At 47.4% G+C, this 26,024-nt stretch overlaps 1 protein-coding gene across 5 annotated transcripts; it reads right to left on the bottom strand.

The window, feature by feature from the left end:
• Positions 1 to 249: 249 nt before the first annotated feature.
• Positions 250 to 25,949, bottom strand: LOC147905414 (uncharacterized). 5 transcript variants are annotated; one of them, XR_015541599.1, is made up of 6 exons: positions 25,203 to 25,949; positions 25,032 to 25,120; positions 14,404 to 14,539; positions 1,210 to 1,350; positions 953 to 1,012; positions 251 to 805 (listed from the first exon to the last, which is right to left on the bottom strand). XR_015541599.1 is itself a non-coding variant. In XM_087379850.1 (5 exons), the coding sequence occupies exons 1-4, from the start codon at positions 25,414 to 25,416 to the stop codon at positions 1,250 to 1,252; spliced, it is 540 nt and encodes a 179-aa protein (XP_087235976.1). In that variant the 5' UTR covers positions 25,417 to 25,949; the 3' UTR covers positions 830 to 1,158; positions 1,210 to 1,249. The 5 variants fall into 5 exon arrangements, 3 of the variants coding, with proteins under 3 accessions (XP_087235976.1, XP_087235968.1, XP_087235960.1); XR_015541598.1 differs by having other exon boundaries at positions 250 to 805; positions 953 to 1,350; XM_087379850.1 differs by lacking the exon at positions 251 to 805 and having other exon boundaries at positions 830 to 1,158.
• Positions 25,950 to 26,024: the final 75 nt, after the last annotated feature.

Raw genomic sequence — 26,024 nt, 5'->3', positions numbered from 1 at the left:
GCTAGCACTAAAGGAAAAGGCTAATCAAAAGGTAGTCCAAAATCTCTTCATTCAAGCTACACTACTTGTGAAGTCTAAACATTTTCATTTTAGTCTCTCCCCAACGAGCATCTAAATCTAAATCTAGCTGATAGGGCAACGCACCATTTAAGATAGAAAGAATTATCACAATACCAGCAGGCCGCAGCTTTTTCAGGCTAACACCAAAGAACGAGAGAGGAAGACAAGGCTAGACGTTAGAGATCGTGACATCCGTCAACCTCAGCAGAGTTTGAGAATCTTTCTGTGCTTGTAAAATTTCCATACACTGACAGTGATATAATTAAAATACGGCACTGACTGCTTTTCAAATTCTACTGTTAAAAGTTTCTACAGGAAACCACACTTGCAGAGATACCTTGACCTCTTGGAATATGCTACAAGGGAACAATAAATGCCTTCAAACCTTTTGACCCTCTCAGTTAACTTTATTAATCCTCATCACCTGTTTTAAAGGATGTGAAATGACATAACAGGCGGCCAAAATGGAGAGTACGGCAAGAGCATGAACAGGAAGCCTACTCCTCCATTCTGCATCCAGTAGGAAGCTATGAATGATGATGGACAAAATTCAGGAAACTTCTCTCAGACATTATTCTTGATCCATCAGTTTCTTCCAATTATGGTACCTTGAAGATTGTGTGGAAGTGAAAGAATGTGCGGAGTATAAAACAAGAGTCCGCAGACAATCCAGGACAAAAGTCATGCAGAATATTATAAAGGCTTTGAATATTCATTCGAGTCCTTCATTGCACAGCCAGTAGACCTAATGTATCATGGACAATAATCAGAGATCTTGGAAACTTGAAATGAGCAGAACATTTCAGTATTTTGTCAAGATAATAGCCTTTTGTTAAATGAAATTAGAAATAACCACTAAAATGCTTTAAACTGTGACAATAGGGGTATTTACCATTCAATGGTGTGCTCTTAGGTAAAACACTTGCCCTATACCATAGATGAGAGTTAATCCCTGAAACTTCAGTAAGAGCTCCATAGTACACTTGTTTTCAATTATGCAAATACGCTCATAAATTTGAAACTTCTTTGCAAAGGTGCTCTCAGCAGGCACTCTGGAATGCTGCCCCAAAGTCACCAAATTCACCAAGAGAATTTAGACTAATAACAGCGAGACATGAAACTGATATGTCAGTGCCTTTAAATACTTACATTTAAGATTCGATCATTGATGCGAATGAGCACCGTCTGGTTAGGTCTCCAATGAACTCAGGTATTCCTCTTGCTTGGCTTTTACCGTCTCTGCACGCCGCCTAGCTTCATCCAACTTCTTTTTGCGCCACTCCTCAAGAGCTGCAAGATGAGTAACATTAAGTTTTGGAAGATCATGTTTTTTCTTAAAATTCTTCAAAACAGATTTTAAAAAGTACCACGTTGTCCCTTCAATTAAGTTATATGTGTAATAGAAAGTTATACTGCACATTTTTTGGCAATATAACCATAGCTTTTCTACATAGCATTATGTTTCCAGAAACTACTACTGTCGCTTGAGACAAATCGGTTTCCCCCCATTCATGATCAAAGTTTGAACTGAGGATGATCATGAGAGTTTTAAGTACTTCTTTCTCAATCCTACTTGACTCACAGCAGCAGGTTTTTTTTTCCGCTAGTAGTAGCAAGGGTTCCTAGGGATGGAGAACGACTCAGACCAGACAGCCTGTCTTCTCCCTGCCCTCCCCCACTTGGCAAGCATGCTCAATTCCTAAGGGATAGATTTGTGGACCAACAATTGCTTCCGTCATCCATGTGCCTGCCCCTCTCAGATGAGAAAGTGCTTGCTCTCGTGCCTCTCTCTCCGCAGGGAAGCATCTCCATGTCCTAAAGGACCTAGATACACCACTGTCTCATCCCGCCCAACCAATGCATGTCTGCTGCCCCAGCATGCATCCCTCTTGATCCAGCACCTCCGAGTGCCAAATGATTGACTGCCTCTCAAACTCCTCCGGACACGAAGGGCTGGCCCAAATGAGTCCGCCACTAGACAAACACTGCCAAACCCTGCGAAGGCTACGCATGATGGGGGAGCCCTTCCCTATGAGGGGAGCCTCTGAGAAGATCCATCTATAAGATTGCTGCCACTTTCCCCCGATGTGGGGGTGTTCCTGATAAGCCCTCGTCGGAGTGCGAGCTCAGAGCCTGGGTTGAGACCTTGTACTACTAGCTTGTCCAAAAAGTCTCTACTATGTATCTCTTGGGTCGATAATGCCGAGTCCTCCCTGTGAGAGTGGTAGAATCACCATCTACCAAGTAACCCCAGCTCTAGTGTTCCTCGTACCATCTGATCCTGATGCAAGCTTCTATATTGGAGCTCAACCAAACTCTCTCTAGCGCATAATCTCCAATACTCCAGCAAACTACTGCTCTGCTGAAATGTCAATGCCAACCTAGCAGCCTAGCCCTCGGAATCCAATGGAAGCCAAGCACTACCCCCCAATTCTGGATCTCCTAGACCTCCTCAATCGTCGTGAGGAAACCCTGACCCTCGAGGCCAAGCAGTACTTCGCTAGTGCCCTCTACAAAGAATGAAGTGTCGTCTGCAAACTCTGAATCCAAAAGTCGAATCGGAGGCCTCATCGCATTGAGTCTTGCTACCTGAGAATGCAAAAAGTAGCCCAAAACCTCTACTACAAAGAGGAAGAGGACGGGGGCAACCCTGTCGTACTGAGCAATACAGGGCAAAGGCCTCTCCCATGTGGTTCCAATGAGCATTTGACTAGTACTCCCGGCATACATAGCCGAGACCCCTCGAATCCATCTCTCCAAGAAGTCCATCCTCTGATAGTGCCCTCCAAAAAGGACCACTCCCCATCCTGTCATAGGCCTTCCCGAAATCCAAAAGAAGGATTGTGATAGGCTAAGACTCCTCTCGTGCCCAATCCACTGCCTCCCAAAAGGTTAAGATGTTGTCTAAGATGCTCCGTTCCTAAACAAAATCTATCTGTGTATCCTGGATGATATCAACGAGGTGAGGCCTCAACCGCAAACTCAAGACCTTGGCTAAGATCTTGAGCAGTGTCCAGCAACATGATCGGCCTCCACTAACGAATGTTTGACCCCCCCCTCTTCCCTTTCGGGATCAAACAAATCCAACCTCAACTCAAGGACTAAGGAAGAGAGCCTAAGTCAAAGATCTCCTAAAAAGCCAGCCGAAGGGAGGTGAGGATATGCTCCCAGAAGTAGCGAAAGAAGAACAAATTCAAGCCATCCTCCCCAAGGCGATTCTAAGCCGGAAGGGACTTTAGGGCCTCCTAGAGCTCCTCATCAATGAACGGTGCCTCTAACTACCAACTCAAGCTCGGAGGGACTACTATCAAAATCTGATCCCACACTGCCTCTTGGGCTACAAAAATAGAAAGAGACTCTTTCTTGAACTAAAACAATTGGCAATAGAAGTCTATGATCACTCGCGTCCCTCTACCGCTGAAGCTGAGTCTCGGCTCATCGTGGCCTAGTGGTCTACAAGAACTGTATGGTCGTCTTGTCTCGTTGTTGTACCCATCTGGCTCGAGAAGAGTGATAAGAGAACTCGGCTCATCGGACCTCTATGCAATAAAGATCAAGCCGCGCACTCTCGTACCAACCGTCGAGACACTGAGAGTCCAAATCATGCTCCCTAGGGCACTCTATAGATGTCGAATCCCTTCTCGGGGCTCTCTCTCGCACTCTTGTAGAGCATGCCTCCAACCAAGAGCCAGGGAATGGAGCCCCTCACAACTCCTCTGAATCGTGTATCGTGTCTGCCAATCCAAGTAGCCCATCCATCCTCGAAAGCACCCCCTGGCTGCTCCCAAATCGTAGACATGTCCTACTATACCTCCTCCTCCTGAAGTAGAGCATCTAAATGCAGACCCCCTTCTGAGAGAGTCCATGTCAAGGCTGCTCTAAGTGCATCACAATCTAGGAGTGATCTGATATCGTTGTGATTGCCAAAATACCACCATGGAACCCACTCTGTACATCGTCCAATCCCCCATGTAAAACCTGTCAAGGCGCTCTAGAAGGCCATCATGCCTTCGGTGGCCAAAAGAAAAGAGAAGGCTGCCAGGGAGCCTGGTGAACTCCGCCTCTCTCCATAGATCATGACCGTTGATCATGAAATGAACAACTCGCACGTACTCCTCTCCATTGCGGACACCTATGAGAAAGAAACTCCCCTTGCTTGTCCTCGAGCAATCCAAGAGTCAACGTTTAGCATGCCCTCTATCAACCGCCTCCAAAAGACAGGGGGGTCGCCTACACGCAGGGACCCTGATCAAAAACGTTTGGGGCCACTACCTCGCCACTCCGGCCTAAGCCAGGGACCACACCTCTAAGTCCCTCCCCAAAAGCAAGGAATGGCGACGACTGATATCCGATGGTGAGAACATATGCTTCTGAATCAGTAGAAAATCCAATGCCACTCCTGCAACTAGCCTCTAGAACTCCTAGTGGAGTATCAGATGCTATGGCTGTTGTCGTGCACTATCAAGAAACTCGTGCATGTTCTAGCTCACCATGTTCCAAATCTTGAGGAGGTAAGGAAAATATTCCTCATCCGTGCAACAACGCATCAGAGGCATGTTGGGATCTATGCCTACCTTCTGGGCCCACTACATCATTCAGGGAAAATGTGCTAGGGATCTATGCCTGCCTCCGCATATACCTAGATGAATCCCGAACTCATCCCTAAAAACACAACATAGAGCAGTCTCAATCTCACGAGGGTCACTCATAAGATTGAAAACCATAAACTCCATCACGCATAGCAAGGACTAGCTACTATGATATCCCCACTAACGTCATCAGCGCCCAACAGTGGGTGTAGACCATAGTATAAAAGTATGCTCTCACACATACAAATCCACACACCCACACATAATTGAGCATCCATTTATACAAAGTCTTCGTACTGAGTTTCTGTCAACACTTCGGAGGGAAGGGCAAACTCAGCCATGACGAAGGCTAGCACTAAAGGAGAAGGCTAATCAAAAAATAGTCCAAATCTCTTCATTCAAGCTACAACTGCTTCTGAAGTCTAAACGATTTCATTTTAGTCTCTCCCAAACGAACCTACCTCCACATGTTCCATAGAAGATGAGTCCTGAGCAAGGAGAAGGCCATGCTTTGACTGCACAAAAGAAGCCTGAGGCTAAGCGAAGGAAGTCTCTACCTTGCCTTTGCCCAAAGGCTTAGGCGTTTTAGGAGGCAGAGACTTCGAGAGCGGGAGGCGAGAAGAGGAGGAAGGGGGAACCGTTGCAGTGGGGAAGAAGAAGGGTGAGCCAAAGACAAGGCAAGCAAGGGGCACGTAGTGAGGGTGACTGCAACACAAGGATGCAGAGAAGATCAGAGGAGAAGGGGAGGACGGAGAGGATCTAGGCAAAGCAGGAGAGGACTAGGGGAACACGAGGAGACAGAGTTGCGGCCTCCCCTGAGGCCTAACGTGGTGCAGAAGACTGAGAACGATGGGCCTCTGCCACTTGTGGGTCCGTTGGGACGTAGAAGAATACCTCACCCTAGGAAGTCCGGGGATGGCCTGAGGGGAAGCCATCTCGCCTCTCCCTCTGAGAAGAGGACCCATCTAGCCTCTCCCTCTGAGGAGAGGATGTTGTTGCTACCCACTGTCTAATTCTAGTAAGACTCCTATGGTCCTTTGTGGCCTTCTTGCTAGGCTTCTTATCTACCCTAGTCCATGCCCCTCGGAGGGCTCTAGCCAAGGGATCCCGGACTCCTTCTAGCTGCGGCCTAATGAGACGCTGAGATCTGTCTGCTTCTGCTATTTCTGTCTAGCCTGAAGAGGTGCAATCCGTCCCTACCTCCTAGGGCAAGCCCGTGCCAAATGACCCATCTGCCTACATCGGACGCACTATCCTGGAAGTCTGGAGGCATCAATCCTCTGACAGAACTCGCCCCCGTTCAAGGTCTCAAGGAAAACTTTTCAAGAAGGGACGCTAGGATCTCTACAATCATCCTGATTCAAGGCACTCCATCATCTACAACGACCGAGGCTGTGTAAACTGGTGGGGAAGTCCCTTGGGAGCCTCGAGAAGCGGAGCATCACCAAGAAGCAAGGCACATGATTTGTCGAGTCCACATCCTTGACTGTGAACCCATGATAACAGGGGATGAAGTACACAACGTGAGGGCCAAGGAAAATGGGGCTTTGCTCCACAAGGTCCTGAGTGGTGTCCGGGGAACTCAATTGGTGACCTCCTAGATGTGGTCACCATCCAGTGCTAGATTCGCCTAGATCACACACCAGACTCTCATGGGAGTGAGTCCAACGATAATGCCCACCACAGCTCTATCCTGGAGTGACTAGACTGTATTCCTAACCTGATATTTGTCCATTGGAGAGAAAAGAACCTTAACGGCTTGGAGAGTCAAGGGTGCTGCCATGTGAGCCCTTCTTGCTGCCAAACCAAGGGTCATTACCAAGATTCATCCTTCAAAAAGTACAAGCACTAATGCTGCGCTGCTAGAATGGAAGGGGGGCAGAAAAGGGAAAATAAGAGGCTAAGGAGGACCAAGAACCTCCAAAGGCTTGCGGGAAAAGGATAGCACAGCAAAAAAGGAGCTCACAGCAGAGAAAAGGAGGCTCAGACCTTCCAAACCACTGCCAACCAGCCGCAAAAAAACCAGGCTCAAGAGAGTGCTAGGCCAAGGGCTGCCCCCACACCAAGAAAGCTCAAAATTTGAGCCAAAGTCCACAGTTTATCACAAGAAATCCTCAGGCAGCAAGAGCTGCTCCCAAAGATAAGGAAGGAGCACCAAAGGTCACCAAATTTGCCCAAGTCTGCTTTCGAAACTTTAGATACCCCGGCTCAAAGTACTTTGCTGTCTAGAGCATCAAAGCTGGCCTAAAATGCCAGTAAAGAATTCACCCAGCAGGCACCAGCTACCAAGGGGGTTTAAACGTAAGCCCAAATGGGCTAGGAGGCACTCGAAAACTGGCTCAACCAGCCAGGAGATGCAAGACGCCATTCACAGCAGTGAAAAGGGGCCAATGAGCTGCACAAAGAGGGAAACCACCAGGCACAACTCCACGGAATAGCTCGGACAGACACCAGCATCCTCTGGCTCCAAACACAACCTGCAGGGGGCTGGAACAGGGCAGTAGTGCACTGAAACGAGCTGGAGAAGGGGCAGGTAGGGAACAGGAAGGGGGGAGGGGAGAGGTGGGAGTAGAAGGAAGGGATATAAGGAAGCTACGGCGAGGGAGAGGGGGGGCAGAATTGCAGTGAGCAGGCTGGAGGAGCTAATAATGTTCAAGTTGACCAATAAAGTACTAATGTGAGGCTGCTTTTATGAAATGGTTTAACAGGAACAGGGCAGGCAGGACTGAATTATTATGAAGCCCATGATCAGCTGTTCAAAGAGAGCCCACGAGCTGGAATTTCAGATATCCCCTATCCAGGGGGTCAGCAGAAAAACCAGCCCTGCCCCATTCAAGTCAAGGAGGAAGCATAATGAACTGTCAATGGATCGTGTGTTACTTACTGCATTCAAGATGAGTTTGTAACTGGTTGTGAGTTCACGGAACAAAGCACTTGCTTGATATGTACACCTTTTCAGAGGTTGATTTTGGAAGGGACAATAATGTAAACATTTTTCACAATAGATACAAACAACTTAAGAAAACATAGAATGCTTGTCAAGGGGTAAACATGTAACACATAAAGACGGCGAAAGAGGGAGAGTGTAAGGTTGAGACAATAATTTCATATGGTACGCGCAATGTATGCACGAAACACAATCTGCAGTATACATGCTGAAAAACACCACCTTTATGTGATGAAAGGCATTCAAAGAAACCACTTTGTGATCTTAAGGTGTGAAGGGGGAAGGCATAAGCAGAAGGGAATGAAGAACTATGTGATTCATGGGAAAAGCTTGATATAGACTATGCTTGCCCACACGTCTCTTCTGATTCTTCCACATTTGCTGCCCTTCGATAACAAATCGCATTCAAACAAATTTATAGCTATGATCCCAATCTAGTGTAGATCAAATCAACGACTGCTTTTCCATGCATGCCTATTTCCAAATCAATCAGCATCCGATTGCAGCCCCTTCTTCCAGACCTCATCCATGATACTCAGACAGGCTTTGTGCATGGCAGGAGCATATTTGACAATATCTTTTCCTTTTGGGAAGCCACTGAGTGGGCTATGCAGAGCGGGCAGAGGCTGGCAGTTCTACTCCTGGACTTTGAGAGCGTGAGATGGAGCTGACTCGCTTCGCACGGGAGCAGGTCCACTTCAACCAGGCGCAGAGCCGCATCATACAGGAGCAGGCTAGGGCCATTCGGGAGCAAGCGGGTCTTATTCTGGGACTCAGACAATATATCATGCAGCTCCATACACACTGTCCCAAGGAGTACCCCGGTGGTCGAGGCACAGATTGCGAGCATGCAATCTGCTATTGACGAGACTTCCAGATGGGTTGACGTGGCCAAACGGGAACCCGCAAGGGTAACCGTTTCGACTACCCTCATGGAGCAGCAACAGCAGAGAGCCAGTAAGGCTCTCAACATCAGAGTACGCGGGATCCCACGCACTGAGGCTACACCGATGGTAGATGTGACTACGTTCGTGGCCGCTACCTTGGGTGTGGCTGAGCACAGGATAGAGAGGGCATGGCGGGTGGGGAGAGATCCCAACTGAGAGCAACCCCTGATCATACGATTCCATGACACTCAAGCATGACTTTCAACTCTACGACGCAGGTCATTCCTTCGAGATCAGCCAACGATCTCTATGGATGAGGACCTCACACCTCTACAGGTTGAGGAGAGGCGCTCTTTGCTGCAGCAGCGGGATCAGGCCCGGAAGGAGGGGAAGTGGGTAGTGGTACGGGAGGGACGACTTCTTACAGGCCCTCGTAGGGCACCTGCCCCCTCCGCTACATAGGGAAGCGGGGTCTATGAGACTCAGATATCCGAGACACTGTCCTGCACCATTTGGAACTGTAATGGTACCTTATGGTCAGAACCAGGAAACTTCTCGGAATCCTATACAAGCCACAACATAGTCTTCTATGCAGAGACACATCAGAGTCCACAGCGCCCTCTTCCAATAGTCAGTGGATATACATGGGAGTCTGCCTACAGAGATGAGACGAGGGGTACAGGAGGAGTTCGAGGTTCAGGTGGAGTTGCAGTCCTTTTCATATCCACACTTCATGGGATCATTTCAGTAGAGCAAAGAGATACACATTCAGATTTCTTTGGATTCGGATGACACATGGACAGCCGGGATCTGTTTGTCGCAGTTTGCTACTTTCCCCCGGGAGCTCCCACTTTGCCAAAGATATTCGAGGTGATGATGAGACATCCCCATTTGCTGCCCTCTATCAGTCCATCGTTGACTTTTCTGGCCACGGAGAAGTCCTTCTAGTGGGGGACTTCAACGCGAGGACAAGGGCCCGTCAGGTACCACTTCTTGACTTCAGAGATGATTCCACTCTACTGGCAGATGTTGACCTTGAGGAGGCAGGTATGCTACGGGTTTCAGCTGACAGGCGAGGTCCATTCTCATCTTATGGGCAGGCCCTATTAGACCTAGGCAGGATACATGATCTCATTATCTATAATGGTCTTGACAGATGAAACGCTTCAGGTGGTTTCACATGCTTTCCACATGGGGGGAGCTCCAGTGTTGTTGATTACATCATGGGATCCCCTGTCTTCACATCTCGCATTACTGACTTCATTGTAGCACCTCTCCCCCCAGGGGCTGATCATACATACCTTTTCTTTCGCATCTCCACCTCCCTTCACACAGCATCTTCCACCCCACTCAGTGCTTACTCCACCAACCACGATATACGCTTTGATCGGGATCGCTCACCTTCTTACTCTGGCCGTCTGTACATACTTCTCGCTTATATTGACTTCATACCCCTTTTACAGGATCGTGCTGCCCTTGTCACCCGCTCACTACACGAGGCTGTCATTCATGCTTTTTCCCACACCACCCACCCACCACCCCTTGGAACTGTACCCTGTAATAGTTGGTACGATGATGAGTGTAAGGCCTTACGCCGTCAACTCAGATTCGAAACCAAAAACAGTCTTCCAAGCGCACCAGATACGCTACGTGAATACCGTGGACTGGTACGGAGAAAGAAACTAGACTTCGTTCATCGAAACGAGGAGGAGCTACTGAACATTTTGTTTAGTAACAACTCTAAGGACTTCTGGCGGAGATTTCTAGAAGGACGGTCCCCTCCGCCACTCACTGACACCCAGATCTGGTTTGATTATGCACACACACTTTATGACATCCCAAATCAGCCAATCCCTAACCTCTTACACATGCCACGTCCCACATCCTGCACCCTCTTCACTAGAGGAGGGGTAAAGGATGCCATAATGAAACTTCATAATGGCCGAGCGAAGGATCATGAGGGGCTATGCACTGAGTTCATTGCATATAGGATTAACCTCCTAGCCCCGATCTTAGCAAAGCTTTTTAATGAAGCGGTTTGTTTGGGATTTCCACACACTCGAACCATTAACACTATCTCACCCATCCACAAGGCAAGGGATCCCATGAGCCCGGAGAACTACAGGACCACTATGATTGGACATGTCATGTCCAAGATTTATGCATCAGTACTTGACTCCAAGGTTAGCAAACTTGCAGAGTGTCGAGGACTTAGAGCAACAAGACAGGCCGGATTTCGGCGTGATCATGGAACCATGAACCACATTCTCACGCTCAGATGTATCATCAAGGAGGCGAGGTCACGGAAGCAGAGGGTTTATTGTTGCTTTGTGGATTTCCGCAAGGCATTTGACACGGTCCTGAGAGCCCGCCTCATATATGACCAGGAGATCATTTGGGCTGTCATGGCACTTTACGAGAGAGTTTCTAGCAGAGTTCGAGCAGGATCCAGGTGGACAGACGAGATCATGAGTACCATCGGGGTCAAACAAGGCTGTCCTTTGTCGCCTACCTTGTTTGGCCTCTACCTTGACGAGCTTGAGATAGTGATGCAGACACAGGGGGGTGTAGGTTGCTCTCTTGCGGGCACGCTGATCCAGATTTTGCTCTATGCAGATGATGTGGCTCTCTTGTCTTCATCAACAGAGGGGCTTCAGAGACACCAAGACGCACTACAGTCCTTTTGTGAGTCTCATGATTTGAAGGTCAACCTGGGTAAAACCAAGGTCATGATCTTCAATATATCTCGAGCCATCACGCGTCAGGAGCAGTTCACATTTGCGGAGTCATCTGTTGAGATAGTTTCATCATACACTTATCTGGGGTTATCTTCTCCGGACCAAGCTTCACTATGAGACCCGCGATGAAGGCACGCTTGAGTAGAGGGTATGCCTCATTGGCCAGGCTAGAGAGGCAGTGCTTCCGCTCACACTTTCAAGATCCACGCACCAAGGGGTTGCCCAACAGGGATGTACGGCAGCCCTTGTTGGGGGCCAGACTTGTCGGATACAGAGTGGGCCCGTGTGGAGCGGCTACAGGTTCTCATGTTATCATGGATGATTCGTGGTAAGTCATCCGTTCCTCACCAGATCATTCAGGCTGAGTTTGGGTTACCCCCTTTACATCTAGATGCTGCATTTCAAGTCATCACATATCTGTACCGAGTTAGGGAATATAAGATTATACCTCAGGGCGTAGCAGGCTACCATGGATAGCTCTATCCTCTTCTATGGCACTTGCAGCAGGAGGAGATCAAAGGTGATGGTATGCACGTACAAAGAGATGGTTTGAGCAACTGGGGCTCCACATGGATAGACTACCTCCCTTCCAGTATAGCATGGATGCTCCGTTCTCTCCCCTCTTATCACACGAGGTCAACCAGGTTATCTGTGAGGATCTACTACAGTTACACACTTTTCAGACCTGGTTGGAACCGAGTGAACTCCCAGTGAAGCTTAGCTTCTACAGAGATCACTTCTTACATATCACAGCAGAGGGTTTCATTGACCCACCAGGATACACACAGATTCACCTACCCCACTCGCTGAGGATCTCTCTTGGGCAGTTCCCGGTCTCTTCACACAGACTTTGCATCGAGAGCGGCAGAGCAGAGCGACTACCCATGGAGCGACGCATATACACACTGCGTGACATACAGGAGGTTGAGACAGAGGAGCATTTCATCTTCAGGTGTCCTGTGTACTATGAGATCCGAGGATGTTTCCACTGCCTCTTCAGGGATAGTTATGGGATTTTAGCCCGTTTCCTCTCCTACCCAGACCAGCGGTGTTTGGCAGGTTTCATTCATGAGGCACTTAGACACCGCGAGAGGATACTTTGAGCGCGGAGACAGGAGCAGACTTCTTCCTTGGTTGATCCCTCTCAAAGCTCTATCACGGAGTTCTTTCAGCTAGATCACATGGACCCCAACGAGACGAGGCCTCGACATGACCGTGACACGGAGCCCGTGACCCGACAGCTCAGACAAAGGGTCGACACACAAATCACACTTGGAGACATCCCCTCCTTGTTTAGAGTCGGAGCCCGACCGACTGGGGTCACAATAGCCTTGGTTAGACGCAGCGCTACAACCAGGAGATGTGCCAGGACCGCACCTCTGAGTGGCCGACAGCACTCTATTGCCGACTTCATGCCTCCGCCTCCTCATCCATCCTGATATCTTGCTGTTGCTAGGGATGATGATGATATTGATGATGATGCTGAGATTGATATATAGTCTACCATCAACATGACTATGTTGTACTTAGGACTTAGTACTGTCATTCTGCATTTTTGCATTTTTTGCATTTTGCATTTTGCATTGGTATGGATGCTCGTTTAGTAGCTCCACTACCACAGCTCGTTGTATCAGAATTTTCACAGTCTCATAGACCTATCGGTCTTCCGAAGACTTTAATAAACTTTCTTTCTTTCTTTCGTTCTTTCTCTCACCACCATGTTTCTAACATGGTATCAAAGCCAGGTTAGTCCTACCCTAGCATGCCCTGCCACATCATCATCTTCTCCAACAAACCCTAAACCCTAACTAGCTTGCTGCCTCCATAACCGCCTCCAATAGTGTCATTCCTGGGCTGTTTCGAGTCCCCTAGGCGCCTTTTATCTACTGTCGGTACCCTGGTCTACAAGCGCCTGCAGGAGTGGTTCCCTGAAGCTGTTTTGAAGCTCTTCATCGCTGAACCTAGGATTCCTAGGCTCCTGCAGTAGAGCCGACCACCTGCAAGCATTTTTGGCAACACTTCGAGGTCTTTGAAGGCAATTTTGACCCACTTCTACACTGCTCTTGCAAAGCCGCCCACCACCGGGGCCACCATGATATCTCACTCCCCTCTTGGAGCCTTTGATGCATCTAAGCACACTTGACACTCGATCTAATTGATATGATGATGATGATGATGATGTTGTAACTATGTAGTACCTAGCATTTAGCATGGTGATGATGCTCGTCTAGTAGCTCCACCCTTTCAGCGTATTGTATCAGGTTTCTTATAATCTCATAGACCCGTCAATCTTCCAAAGACTTTAATAAACTTCTTTCTTTCAAAGCTAGCATTCCATGCTTCCACGCCTAGTAGTTATAGCACAGGCACAGTTAGTGAGAGTGGTGTGTACTCTTCTTGCCCATTACAAATCATTTTTAGACACCAACACCTGTCCCAATAGTACATAACTTAACAACTTTAGGATTGCTTCCCTGATAGTTTCACACTACACTTTTTATGCCTTTAAGGGCTATACTATACCTTTGTAAGACTTGAAAATATCCAATCGTACAAATTCAGATTTCATTATTCTAAAGTTGAGAATTTTTAACTGTTGGGGCTTCTGCAACCGCATAAGATACTTCGATATACTTGAACAACTGATCACCACTTGGACGAAAATTCAAAGAATTTGCATGTCCGCTACACTACCCTAGATTGGGCACTTATCTTATGTTTCAATCACCACAACTCAGAACAATAAGCAAGAGGATAAGGATGATATCATCACAAATCCATCTTCCCTTTGGTATTCAAAACCCATTGACTTAAAAATTTCTTTTAGAAGGATCTTCTTGAGTATGTCCTTTGCAAGATGAGAACATTTCAAGCCAAAAATGAAGAAACAACATCAAAACATGAGGGAAAGATTGTACGAAGCATTGAAGAGTTAAACCGTCTTGATACTAGAGTAATCTTTAAATTGTACGTCACAAACAAATATAAGCTAGGAAACAAATGAAAACGGCATTTTGTGTAAAAATAGGGACAAACAAGAGACATTCTTTTCTTTGAAAAGGCTCAAATGTTGCACTTTCATGGAGATGTGCTACATATGAGAATAGAGCTAGATTTATATAAATACAAGTTGTGAGGAGAAAAAGGTATATGTAAATGCATACACAAAAGCATAAAAGTACCTTCTTGATCATTTTTACTACTGGAGTCGCGTAAAACCTTCAACCTTTGAGCCAAACCTGAAGTGGGCCCCCCCTTTGCAACCACACCTTTTTTATATCCATATGCCCCTGAAGATTCTTGCTCAATTTCCTTTACCTGAATAGAAAAGGGTCAAACATGAAAATCTCAGAGAATACAAGACCATGCATCCACTACCACACAAGGCCCAAATACCATGTCAAAGAAAGAGAGCTTGCTTGCTACAGCCAACTCCCCACACAGGAAGACTTCCCCAAGATCACACAACTTAACTTGAGAAAACAACTCACTCAGTGTCCATGCATGTCGATTGAAAGAACTTCGATTCTGTGCAGGCAACTCCCCGCAGTGGAAGACTTCCCCAAGATATCACAACTTAACTTGAGACAACTACTCACTCATTGCGAATGCACGTAGATAACAAGCACTTAAGATCTGCATAGAATGTACTCAGATGTACCACAAAAAAATCATCGATAGATATAGATCCTGCCAATGCATGCCCCGCGTTTGGCCAGCAAGCGCTAACTTGGCTGAGGGGGAGCGCCCTGGACAAGAAAAGTCCAAAGGCGAATTGCACCAATACCTGCAGCAGACCATCGGGCGTCAAAATTGGCTCTGTATGCTGCACCAACCAATGTAGGCTCCTCCAGATCTGCACTCTTTTTGTGGTCAGGAAGGCTCACTGCTCCCTGTGGAGAGAACTGCCTTATGCTCCTCTTATAGGGTTTAGACTAGTGTTTTTCTTTTTGGGAGAAATTTTACAAATTGGGCAAAATTTTGGCACCCCCAAGGTTTTTTTGGGTGAAAATATGGCTCCAAAATAATAAAATATTGCCAAAAATTTGACCAAAATATGACTTTATAGCCATCTTTTGACAAGTTGCCATCAAAAACTGAACTACAGTGCATTATACTAGTAGTGTAAAGCATCATGTTAGTTCCTCTAAAATATGTCACCACCCATGTAGGCTCCTCGAGATCTGCCCTCCCTTTGTGACCAGGAAGGCTCACTGCTCCCTGGGGATTGAACTGCCCTATGCTCCCATTTGGGGGTCCTCTTATAGGGTAAATACTAGCATTTTTCTTTTTGGGAGAAATTTTACAAATTTGGCAAAAAATTGGCACCCCCAAGGATTTTTTGGGTGAAACTATGGCTCCAAAGAAATACAACATTGCCAAAAATTTGACCAAAATATGACTTTATAGCCATCTGTTGACAAGTTGTCGCCAAAAACTTATCTAGAGTGTATTATACTAGGCATAAGTATATGGGAAATAGTGTAAAACATTATGTTAGTTCCTCTAAAATATATATAGGTTGTCACCAAATGTTCAAAACTTTTCCAAGGACGGACCTTGAAAAAAATACATTGGGAAAGACCTTCCATTTTGCTCACTAGCCTGTAAAGAAAATTAATCACTCCAATGACCTGACACATGGCAGGCCGACCTGCATCAGGTCTGTAAACAGACCCAGACAGACAGCCGACTTGCTGTCCTTTCTTCCGTATAAATAGGCCCTGATCTTTGCCCATTTGTGCTCGTCTGTCCCCAGCCCATTGGCCCATTGCCAGCCCTAAGTCAGGGCAAACAGCCAGCCAATGTTGCTGGCTTGAGTAGCCCATGTGGCTTCCCATAATCAATCCAAGGACTCATGTCTGCTGCCCATGTGGCAGCCAGCTTGCTGCCCACATGGCAGCTCAATTCCAGCCCCTTTGTTCCAATCGCATGCTGCTTGTCATCTCCTCTATGTGGTCCTCATGCAGGGGCTCACCTGGGGAGGCGACCCCTTGATTCCAACACCCCCTTTCACCAACCCACTTTGGGCCAATAACACCACCAATGCAGATTCAAAGGCCTCCTCAATCTGTGATCCTCGACTCTACAGCTCCTCCTCCTCTAGGTCCACCTCCGTACCCTTGTAACACCGTACATGGACCTCGACCATGCAGCATCAGCTGACCAGCTTCCTCATGTAATCTAGTTACCACCGACAGGTTAATCCACTAAGTCACCATCTCATCAACTCGAAAATGTCAAGGCCATCATCTATCCAGCAGGTTACACCCTTCACAAGGAGTACACGCCTCTTCATGCACATACCTTTTGGGCACACCCCTTTTCATGTGTGGCTCTTCGCTCCCTACTGGGCAGCGCATAGTAGGTTCCCCCTTGCAGGTGCGCGGGTCTCCGCTCTCCTCGTCTGGCTTGGTGGCACAGCGCATAGCTGCACAGCAACAGCAGCGTGCTCCTCTGGGGCCTGCCCCAAGTGCGATGGAGCTTGGGGCATCTCCCGGGTGTGGTGCAGCAATGTGCAGCGTCGAGCTACCCCCGGGACTATCCTTGCAAGGGTCCAAGCCCTCTGTAAGAAGGCTCATGCACATGTGGAAGTTTTATGCGCAAGCAACCCCCTCCCATGCAGTCTCTACAAGGAGTTCCGGTTCAAGGCCTTCTGCATGGAGCTTTCACTCTCAGTTTTCACATTTTTTGGGACAGCTTCTGGTGGTTGCTTTAGGTCATCAAGGTGCACCCCACAGCCTACCTACTCCTTTGGGTCGGCAGAGGTTCTGAAGGGCTTCGCCCTTGTTCCTTTGTTGTTTTTCCTTGGTGGCGACCATTGGTCTGGCCAGAAGGGCTCACATGGCAGCACCCTCGACTCCCCAAGCCGTTAAGGTTCTTCTCTCTCCAAAGGACAAACACCCATACAATCACTACAAGACATGGCAATGGTAGGCATAGTTGGTCTCACGTCGAGATCAGAAGCCAGGTGCGTGATTGAATCCAGGCGAGCTTAGCATTGGATGGAGACCATATTCAGGAGGTCACCATCTATGGCAGAGGGGTTTGGTAGAAGTGAACTCTCCCCCTCTGTCAGTGCAGAAGGCTTTGATTACCTCCCCGCTCTCCTTCTCTACCTGGGCCTTCCAATCTTTGAATTTCTCATAAGCCTGAGACTTCTTGGCCAGGCAGAATACCCACGTCATGCGAGGGAAATCATCCACAAATAAAAGAGAATACCGCAAACCACGAACCGTGTTCTTCTCTCTCCAAAGGACAAACACCCATACAATCACTACAAGACATGGCAGTGGAAGGCATAGTTGGCCTCACGCCGATCAGAAGCCGAGTGCGTGACTGAATCCAATAGAGCTTAGCATTGGATGGAGAGCATATTCAAGAGGTCACCATCTATGGCAGAGCGGTTCGGTAGAAGTGAACTCTTCCCCTCTATCAGTGCAGAAGGCTTTGATTACCTCCCCGCTCTCCTTCTCTACCTGGGCCTTCCAATCTTTGCATTTCTCATAAGCCTGAGACTTCTTGGCTAGGTAGAATACCCACGTCATGCGAGGGAAATCATCCACAAATAAAAGAGAAATACCGTGAACCGCGAACCGTTAAGGTTCTTCTCTCTCTAGAGGACAAACACCCATATAATCACTATAAGACATGGCAGTGGTAGGCATAGTTGGCCTCACGCCGATCAGAAGCCGAGTGCGTTACTGAATCCAGGCGAGCTTATCATTGGATGGAGACCATATTCAAAAGGTCACCATCTATGGCAGAGGGGTTCGGTAGAAGTGTCGGTAGAAGTGAACTCTCCCCCTCTGTCAGTGCAGAAGGATTTGATTATCTCCCCGCTCTCCTTCTCTACCTGGGCCTTCCAGTCTTTGAATTTCTCATAAGCCTAAGACTTCTTGGCCACGCAGAATACCCACGTCATGCGAGGGAAATCATCCACAAATAAAAGAGAATACAGCAAACCTGTGAATGAATTTGTCGACATTGGGCCGCAGATGTCGGCGTGAACCAACTCGAGCGGCTTCTTGGCCCGTGACGAGGCCTCCTATGGGAACTTGTCTCTATGTTGCTTGCCCTCCAAACACGATCATTGCCTGCGATCGGTGGAAGTCCATCCACCATCTTTTGCATCTCGACGAGAGTGCCATAGTTGACGTGACCAAACCGCTCATGCCACAATTTGGATTTGCCATGGTCCCCGTGCACCAACAAAGCGTTGAGTGGATATAGCCCATACTCCACACCTCCTTGAGCCACCACCTTTTTGTTTGCCTTGGATGTGACAGTGACTTTGCCGTTGTCGAATAAGACCGACATATTGTGCTTGTCCATCTGACTGAGAGACAAAAGGTTCTTACACAAGGTCCGTACATACAGTACAACGAAAATCGGCTCCTCGTTTCCTGCAGTCGTGATGAATGGAATACTACCAAAACCCTTAACAGGGCATGTCCGGTTATCCGCAACAATGACCTTGGAATCAGGATGCATACCTTCCATGGTTTTGAACCACTCCTTTTTGTTGGACATGTGATTTGAAGCTCCACTGTCCACGTACAAACCTTCCTTCCTTCACTGATTGCATAAGCGGGGCAGTACTTAGTCAGGATGAAGAGAGCGCTAGTCGTGACGTTTACCGATTCAGTCTTTGGCTCCTCCTTGGACTTGGACTCCTTTCGCTTAAGGTCCACTTTCTTCTTGTAGCACTCTTTAGCAGAATGACCAAGCTTCTCACAGTAGAAGCACTTCATCTGCCTCTTTTTCTATGCATCCTCGGTCTTCTTGTTGTTCTTGGAGTCTTTGAACTTCCCTTGCCACAAGAGTCTTCTCATCCAATTGAGTAAATAGCGTTTCTCGAGCCTCTTCTTGCAATAGTAAAGGACCAAGCTCCTCGAAGGTGAGAGGCTTGGTCCTCTGTCCTGCAATGACCGTAGTCACGAAACTCTTGAAACTGCGAGGTGGCTTGTGTAATGTCGGCAATGCTAGATGACTTGAGTCTACCTTCTGACCAACTACCGCGAGCTGGTCCCTTACCACCTTGACTTTTGTCAGATTGTCATGAACATTGTCCGCCTCATTCATGTCCAGATTGTACAGTTGATGTTGAAGAAGCAGAATACGATATGTGTTGTCCGTTTCATACAGATCCTTCAGAATAGCCCACACGACATCTCGGCCATCTGGAAGAGCGGAAAAACAGCGTCTGCCATGGTCCCGATGATTAATGCTAGGGAGTGGGCATCTCTGTCTTCCCAATTCTCAAGCTTCTCTCCATCTACTGGAATGAGAATCCTCCCCTTGCTGTCCAGCATATCTTCCGGCTTTGCCTCGACCCCCGTTGTCAACTTCCACAACTTCCGAGCCACTAAATGGCTCCGGATTTTCACCTTCCAGATTGGGTAGTTCGACCCATCTAGCTTCCCTGACTCTCCGAAGTTCGGGATGGTGAATGAGAGAAATCTGGAAGAGGAGGAAGGAAGAGAAGGGGATGAAGAGGCAACAGTAGAATCCTTGTCCTCCATTCTTGCTGTAATAGCAAACAGCAAACTGAAAAATGAATTTGCAGAAGAGAACTTGACCACGCAGCAAACCTTAGTGTTGATTGGAGTCTCCTTTTCTAATACCACGTTGGAAATAGAGGATAGAATCACTCACTCCTCACACTCCCGATCGCAGCTCAAACAACACTCAAAGAGATAGAGAGAGATTGCAACAAAACTCAGATATATTCTTCCACAGATGTGGGCAAACAAAAGCTCAAAGATGAGCACAGAGAACAGCAAGGCTGCTGTCAACAAAAGCTAAGTGTTCTCCTCTCCCTGCGCGCTTGCCTGGTGCAAGGCAGGTCAGTGCTGGTGATGGAGAATGAAGGAGGAATGAAGGGCTTTATATAGGAGAGCCTGAGCCCTCAAACTGGCCGACCTGGCCAGTCGATTTCAGCCTACTGTACCGACCTGGTCAAGGCCCCTTTTGGGGCTGAATCTGGGCCGACCAGACCTGGCTGGTCTAACCTATAAATAGGCCCCCTCTGTGGGCTTTTTGGGCTGCTGATGCCAGGCCCCCACGTGTACTGCATGCTGCTCCAGCCTCTCCCGTGTCTGCTGGCGCAACTCCACGCAGGATGCTGCCTCTGAAGATTAGGTACTCTCAGCCCCATCCCTCTACAGTCTCCTGCCCCCTTATCCCCTCCAATCAGGGGCTCACAGGTGGGGTAGTGACATTTCTAACAATGACTTCTTGGCCAGGCAGTACACCCAAGTCATCCGACTAAAGTCATGAACAAATAGAAGAAGACTAAAGTCATCAACAAATGGGAGAGAATACCTTGAACCTGCAAACGAGTTTGTTGACATTGGTCCACAAATGTTGGAGTGGACCAGCTCTCATAATCCCTTAGCCCTCCTGGGAATCTATCACGGTGATGCTTGCCCTCCAAGCAAAGCTGGCAGACTTTATCTGTGCCTACAATCAGTGGAAGTTCCTCCACCATCTTCGACTTTTGAATTTCTCTAAGAGTGCCGTAATTGACATGAGCAAACCTTTCGTGCCACAACTTTGAGTGCCCATCGTCCCCATGAACAACTAAGGCATGTAACCGGTATAAGCCATCCTCCTCGACACCTTGGGCCACCACCTGTCCATTTTCCTTGGATGTGACAGTGACTTCCCCATTTTCGAAGAGTATTGACATCTTATGCTTACCCATCTAACTCACAATAGCAGATGCAAAGATTTCGAGCATATAGCACCCCAGATATTATATTTTCTTCTCCCACTATGGTGATGAACGGAATACTCCCTACACCCTTCACCTTGCATGTCCTGCTATCCCCTACAATCACCTATGAGTCAGGATGAACCCCCTCCATAGTATTGAACCACTCTTTCCTGTTGGACATGTGTTTTGAGGCGCCGCTGTCCACGTACCAACCCTCCTTGTTATCACTCGCTACATGGGCGGAGCAGTGCTCTATGCACAAGAATAGCTCACCTCTAGTGACATTGGCCATTGTCTTAAGCTCTTTCTTGCTCTTGGACTCTCTGATCTGTCTCCTAATGATGATAGTCCTTTACATAATGACCGAGTTTTTCACAACAGAAACATTTCATCTTTTTCTTCTCTGAGTCTTCGACCTTGCCTTTGGAGTCCTTGGGTTTGCCCTTAACGGCCTTATCCTTTGCCAGAAGTGCTTTATCACCGTCCTTGTTGTACAACTTCTCCCGAGCCTCCTTCGAATGTCAGGGGCTTGATCCTTTCTCCAGCTATCACACTGGTGACGAATCCCTTGAAGCTGCAGGGTAGCATACCAAGTGTCAACAGTGCCATCTAACTGGAGTCCACCTTCTGACCAACCAATGCCAGTTGATTTGCCAATTGATCTCTTAGCACTTTGACTTTCGTCAAGTGGTCATGTACCGACTCTCCTTCATTCATGCTCATATTGAAAATCCGGTGCTGTAGAGTCCATATACGAGAAGTGCTCTCTCTCTCGTACAAGTTGTTCAGAGTGAACCACGCCTCCATTGACGTATCTGCCCTCTAGATATGAGGAATCGCTGAGTCTGCCGTTGTCCCTATGATTAAAGCCAGGCCTTGGGCATCTCTATTCTCCCATGCTTTGAGTTCATCTTTGTCCACCGGCTCAAGAATCCTCCCCTTGTTGTCTACAACATCCTCCGCCTTTGCCTCCATTCCCGTTGTGAGCTTCCCCAACTTCCAGCCACAAGATGACTCCGAATCTTTACCTTCCAGATGGGCTAATTAGTCCCATCCAGCTTCCCGGACTCTCCAAAGTTGGGGATAGTACAAGATGGAACATGACTAGAGGAGGAGGTATGAAGAGCAGAGGCAGAAGGGGTTTCTGACTTCGACATGTCTCCTGCAAATTTAACACAGCAAAGAATCTCCAAATAGAGTGTGCGGCAGATATAATATTACTCTGCAAACCTGATTCAAATCAGAGTCGCTTTGGAGTAGAAGAACCCCTTCCTTCGATGTGTGAGCATCTAGAGCGAGCTGGGAACCGGGCTTTGATACCATGCTGGAAATTAAGGAAAGAATCTCTCTGTCCTCACAACCTATGCAGAATAGGAACAGCTCCATCTAACACTCAATGATGCAGACCACACATGAATACCTCACTCAAAAGATAGATCATAAACAGCATACACGAGAGAGAGAGAGAGAGAGACACACACACACACACACAGAGCTCAGATAGTATTCCTCTACTTAATAGTGGGCATGACAAAGCTCAAGGTGAGCACAAAAGAACCAGTGAGGGCTGGACTGCTAAAACTAAGAACTCTCCTGGACTTCTCCTGCTCCGCGCTGCCTCTTCTGGATTTAGTGGCTGATGGAGAAATGAGGGGGGGGAAGGGCCCTTTTATAGGGGGCCTGCAGCCCCTAGAGATGACCGACCCAGGGGCTGGCTGGCTGGCTGGCCGACCTACCAGTCGGCCCTTTTCTGCCCAAACCAACCCCCCCCTAGGCAGCCTATATAAGGAGCTGCCAGGGGGTTTAGTGGGCTTGCTGTCCCAGCCCATTGTGGCCTGCCATACAGCCCTTTTATGCTGCTGTCCTGCAGCCCATAACAGTCCCCTGTGTTCCCTTCCCCTCAGTCATATGCCCCCATGTCCTCCTCATATGAGGGCTCACAGGTGAGGCCCAGGGGACATTGACTTCCAACAGTGGGGAGCCATATGGACATTGAAAAGAAATATGCAGTAAATATCTCATCAAGAAATGCACAAATTTGATAAGCTCTAGACGCAAAACCCCATTTGAAAATCGCAAATCAGTCCTATAAAGATATAATTATTCTTTCAGGTGAAGGAAGTCACCAAAATACACACTTTTTAGGGTTTTATGAAGAAAATGCTTTTATAAAGTAAAACTAAGGGAGAAAGAATAGAATCATTGTTGCTTACAAAGCAGTCTCGAAAAAAACTTAAGAATGTTACATTTCTCCAATTCGTTTTTCACTCTACAATGAGTGGCGTTCAACGCCTCCAACAATGGCCGTGCTCCCCTCCTGCAAGAACACAACTTCGTCGCCACCAACACACATGGATCAGTCAAAGCAGTTCATTAGACCCAAGCCCAGCGTTTTAGACTCGACATCAACCTCCACCATACAAACTATGATGCAAGCTCTCCAGAGAAGATTAAATCTTCTACATTAACCTAAAGGAGGGAAAATACTTCCATTGCCAAGAACTCAGTCACACTAAGCAGGATTGCCCTGCATTGAACACTGATAGACTTGCACTATTAGTAATACCTTCGATAGCTCCGCAACACTTGCCTTGACTCATCATTAAGAAGGTACAAGAGCGTGCAATACCAATGTGTCGACACCTTGAAAGCCTATAGCAATGTTAGTGGATACAAGGTCTTGGTATTCTTTGATAGTGGCAGTACTAACGACACCCTTTCAAAAAGGATACTAGACAAGCAGGCTAGAGCTTTGTCCCACTCGGCCAGCAACGCAAGGGGATGCCTCTTTGTTGGAGCCCTCACTTATTCAAATATGCAAACAAAGTCGGTCAATCTCAAGAACGGTGGGTTTATAGATCGCAAGACTTTCTAGATTGCGCCAAAGGCACTTGATGTCATTATTGGCATCTAGTCATGGAGGCAATATTGTGTGGTTCCTGAACTGTTGCAATATTGTGTGGTTCCTGAACTGAAACTAGTATGGTTGACTCTCACCATTCAAGGAGGTGGCACCGTGGGGCATTCATTGGCTCCAAGGTATCTTCTCCCCCACTAGTCTCAGCCATTCAGTTGATTACCAGTGCTTTGATTTACATATGGCACTAAACTACTTACATGGGTCATGTAGTCTATCTTATAAGTCTCATCGCAAGATCCAGATACTTACAGGGTCATACTCAATCCAGACATTGTTTCGTCTAGTTTGGGTCTAGATCATGAGAGCAATACCATGTAGGTGGAGCAAAGTCAAGCATAGATAACAGAGTGCAAGGTTCCACCAAACATGATCCAAGACCAAATTAAACCAAATGCGGCATACCATATCAAGGCCTCCTCCACACTCAAAGGACCTTGATCGTCCATAATGGGACCATAGATTGATTCAACATGCACAACGTAGCCAGCCAAGCGAGAATTTCACAAGTGTCTAGACTCACTGCTCACGAGGTTTTGACCACACAACAGGCCTGGTCTGTGGTCAACTAGCCATGCTCATAGATGCCCTTGGGGGGTTGAACTTAAGTCCACGGGATGTAACATCATTATAAGCCACACCAGATCGTACCGGACCCCCCTCATCCCCAAAAAGATGCTTAATGAATGGCAAGAATAAGGCTTGTCCCATTATTATGCATATATCTGCTGATTAATGGATGGCTTACACAACGAGCATAAGGCTTGTATGACATCTCATCGATCATCCAAGTTAGCCTCACAGCAATACTTGAGCACAGACACTCAAAATGGGCTACCCATTCTGAGTTTTAACTTAAATAAACCTTCTGCAATACTGGTGGTGGCACAGTACCCTGAACATTCATAGGCATCTTTGTCTACATCACAAATGGATTGAACGTATGAATCGCATCACAAGTATCTGAGCCTAGATGTTAGATAGTGCCCAAAATAGACGCAAAGAAGCAATTTTGAAAAATCCTCACAAAGCCACGGAATGGCCCTGGAAAATATAACTCTGTACGTGACGCTGTTTAAACGTTAACCTTCCTAATAAAAGCAGCTTTTGCGTAGTATGAATCTAATTTTTGTCCAACCCAACGGATATTCGCTGTAATTAAGAGGGCGTACCCTTTTGATAAGTTCCACGGGCCTGGCAGCTTTCCATTGTGAGACTGCTTCCTTCATGCGGCTGAGTTGCTCTTCGGTATATTTCACAGCTTCAGGAAGACAAATGAGACACCAATATTAGATACACGCAAACAATCAGATGCTATTTCCTAAGAAAGGCTGGGTAAAAACCTGATAAAGGCGCCCGCCGAGTTTGAATTACGACACCAAGTGACGAAGGAGGTGATGAGGGAAAATGAAAGACGGGACCCAAAAGAGAATGGAGGAGGTAGAGAGCCGCCAAGACATTGCCGCCGCAGACAACCATAGTCGCGATTCTGTAGGAGCAACGCATTCGGACAGGGCAGTTAAAGAATCCTTGCGCCATAGGGGCAAAGGAGATCATGCAGATGGAGGAGCCATAGATACGAGGAATCTTCTTCCTTTCTTCAGCTCAAAATAGGATGTTCCTGTTTCCATGAGCTCGCATGACACCGTTGCTCTGCAAATAAGTTTTCCGTAGCTGCAGGTGCTATGGGAGCAAATTCTCTGCTACAGCTGCTGCGGGCTGCCGATCCAACGACATTCTTGCTTCTTTTTCTTCTCGGAAAGCTCACAACTGACAAACTTTATCCTGGACGATGAACAAAACTTGGATGGATGCAGCAATTTATCCTCTAACTCTAAGCTGGATGCAGCAGCTGGATCGAAGCGACGACACAGAAGAGAGAACAATCAGATGAAGTACTATCTCGTCTACAATGACTAATGAATACAGCTCACAACTGCCCAACGACCTTTGGGTGCACCACTTGGGCCCTTGATTATGCTGTGTCTTCTGGTAAAGGTAAAAAATGTTTGGTTTTGGGCATCGACTTTGATAAGGCATATGACCGAGTGCTGTGGGAGTTCATCAAGGAGGTTCTGCTCCATTTGGGGTTCGGTAGATCGATCAAGCAAGGGTGCCCGTTGGCCCCATTGCTGTTTGCTCTCTATACGATGCCCTTAATTGGT

This window comes from Dipteris shenzhenensis, chromosome 1, assembly GCF_047967505.1.
Source record: "Dipteris shenzhenensis isolate YYH24624 ecotype China chromosome 1, Dip_SZ_1.0, whole genome shotgun sequence".
NCBI classification, from domain to species: Eukaryota; Viridiplantae; Streptophyta; class Polypodiopsida; order Gleicheniales; family Dipteridaceae; genus Dipteris; species Dipteris shenzhenensis.
The sequence above is the reverse complement of the archived record's forward strand: the minus strand, read 5'-3'. Positions and strand labels throughout refer to the sequence as shown.

Coding starts and splice junctions, on each gene's coding strand:
- LOC147905414 (XM_087379834.1), bottom strand. CDS start 25,416: ATGATCTCCTTTGCCCCTATGGCGCAAGGATTCTTTAACTGCCCTGTC. Junction 25,121..25,202: donor TCGGCGGGCGCCTTTATCAG/GTTTTTACCCAG, acceptor GTCTTCCTGAAG/CTGTGAAATATACCGAAGAG. Junction 1,351..14,403: donor TAGTAAAAATGATCAAGAAG/GTACTTTTATGC, acceptor CTCATCTTGCAG/CTCTTGAGGAGTGGCGCAAA.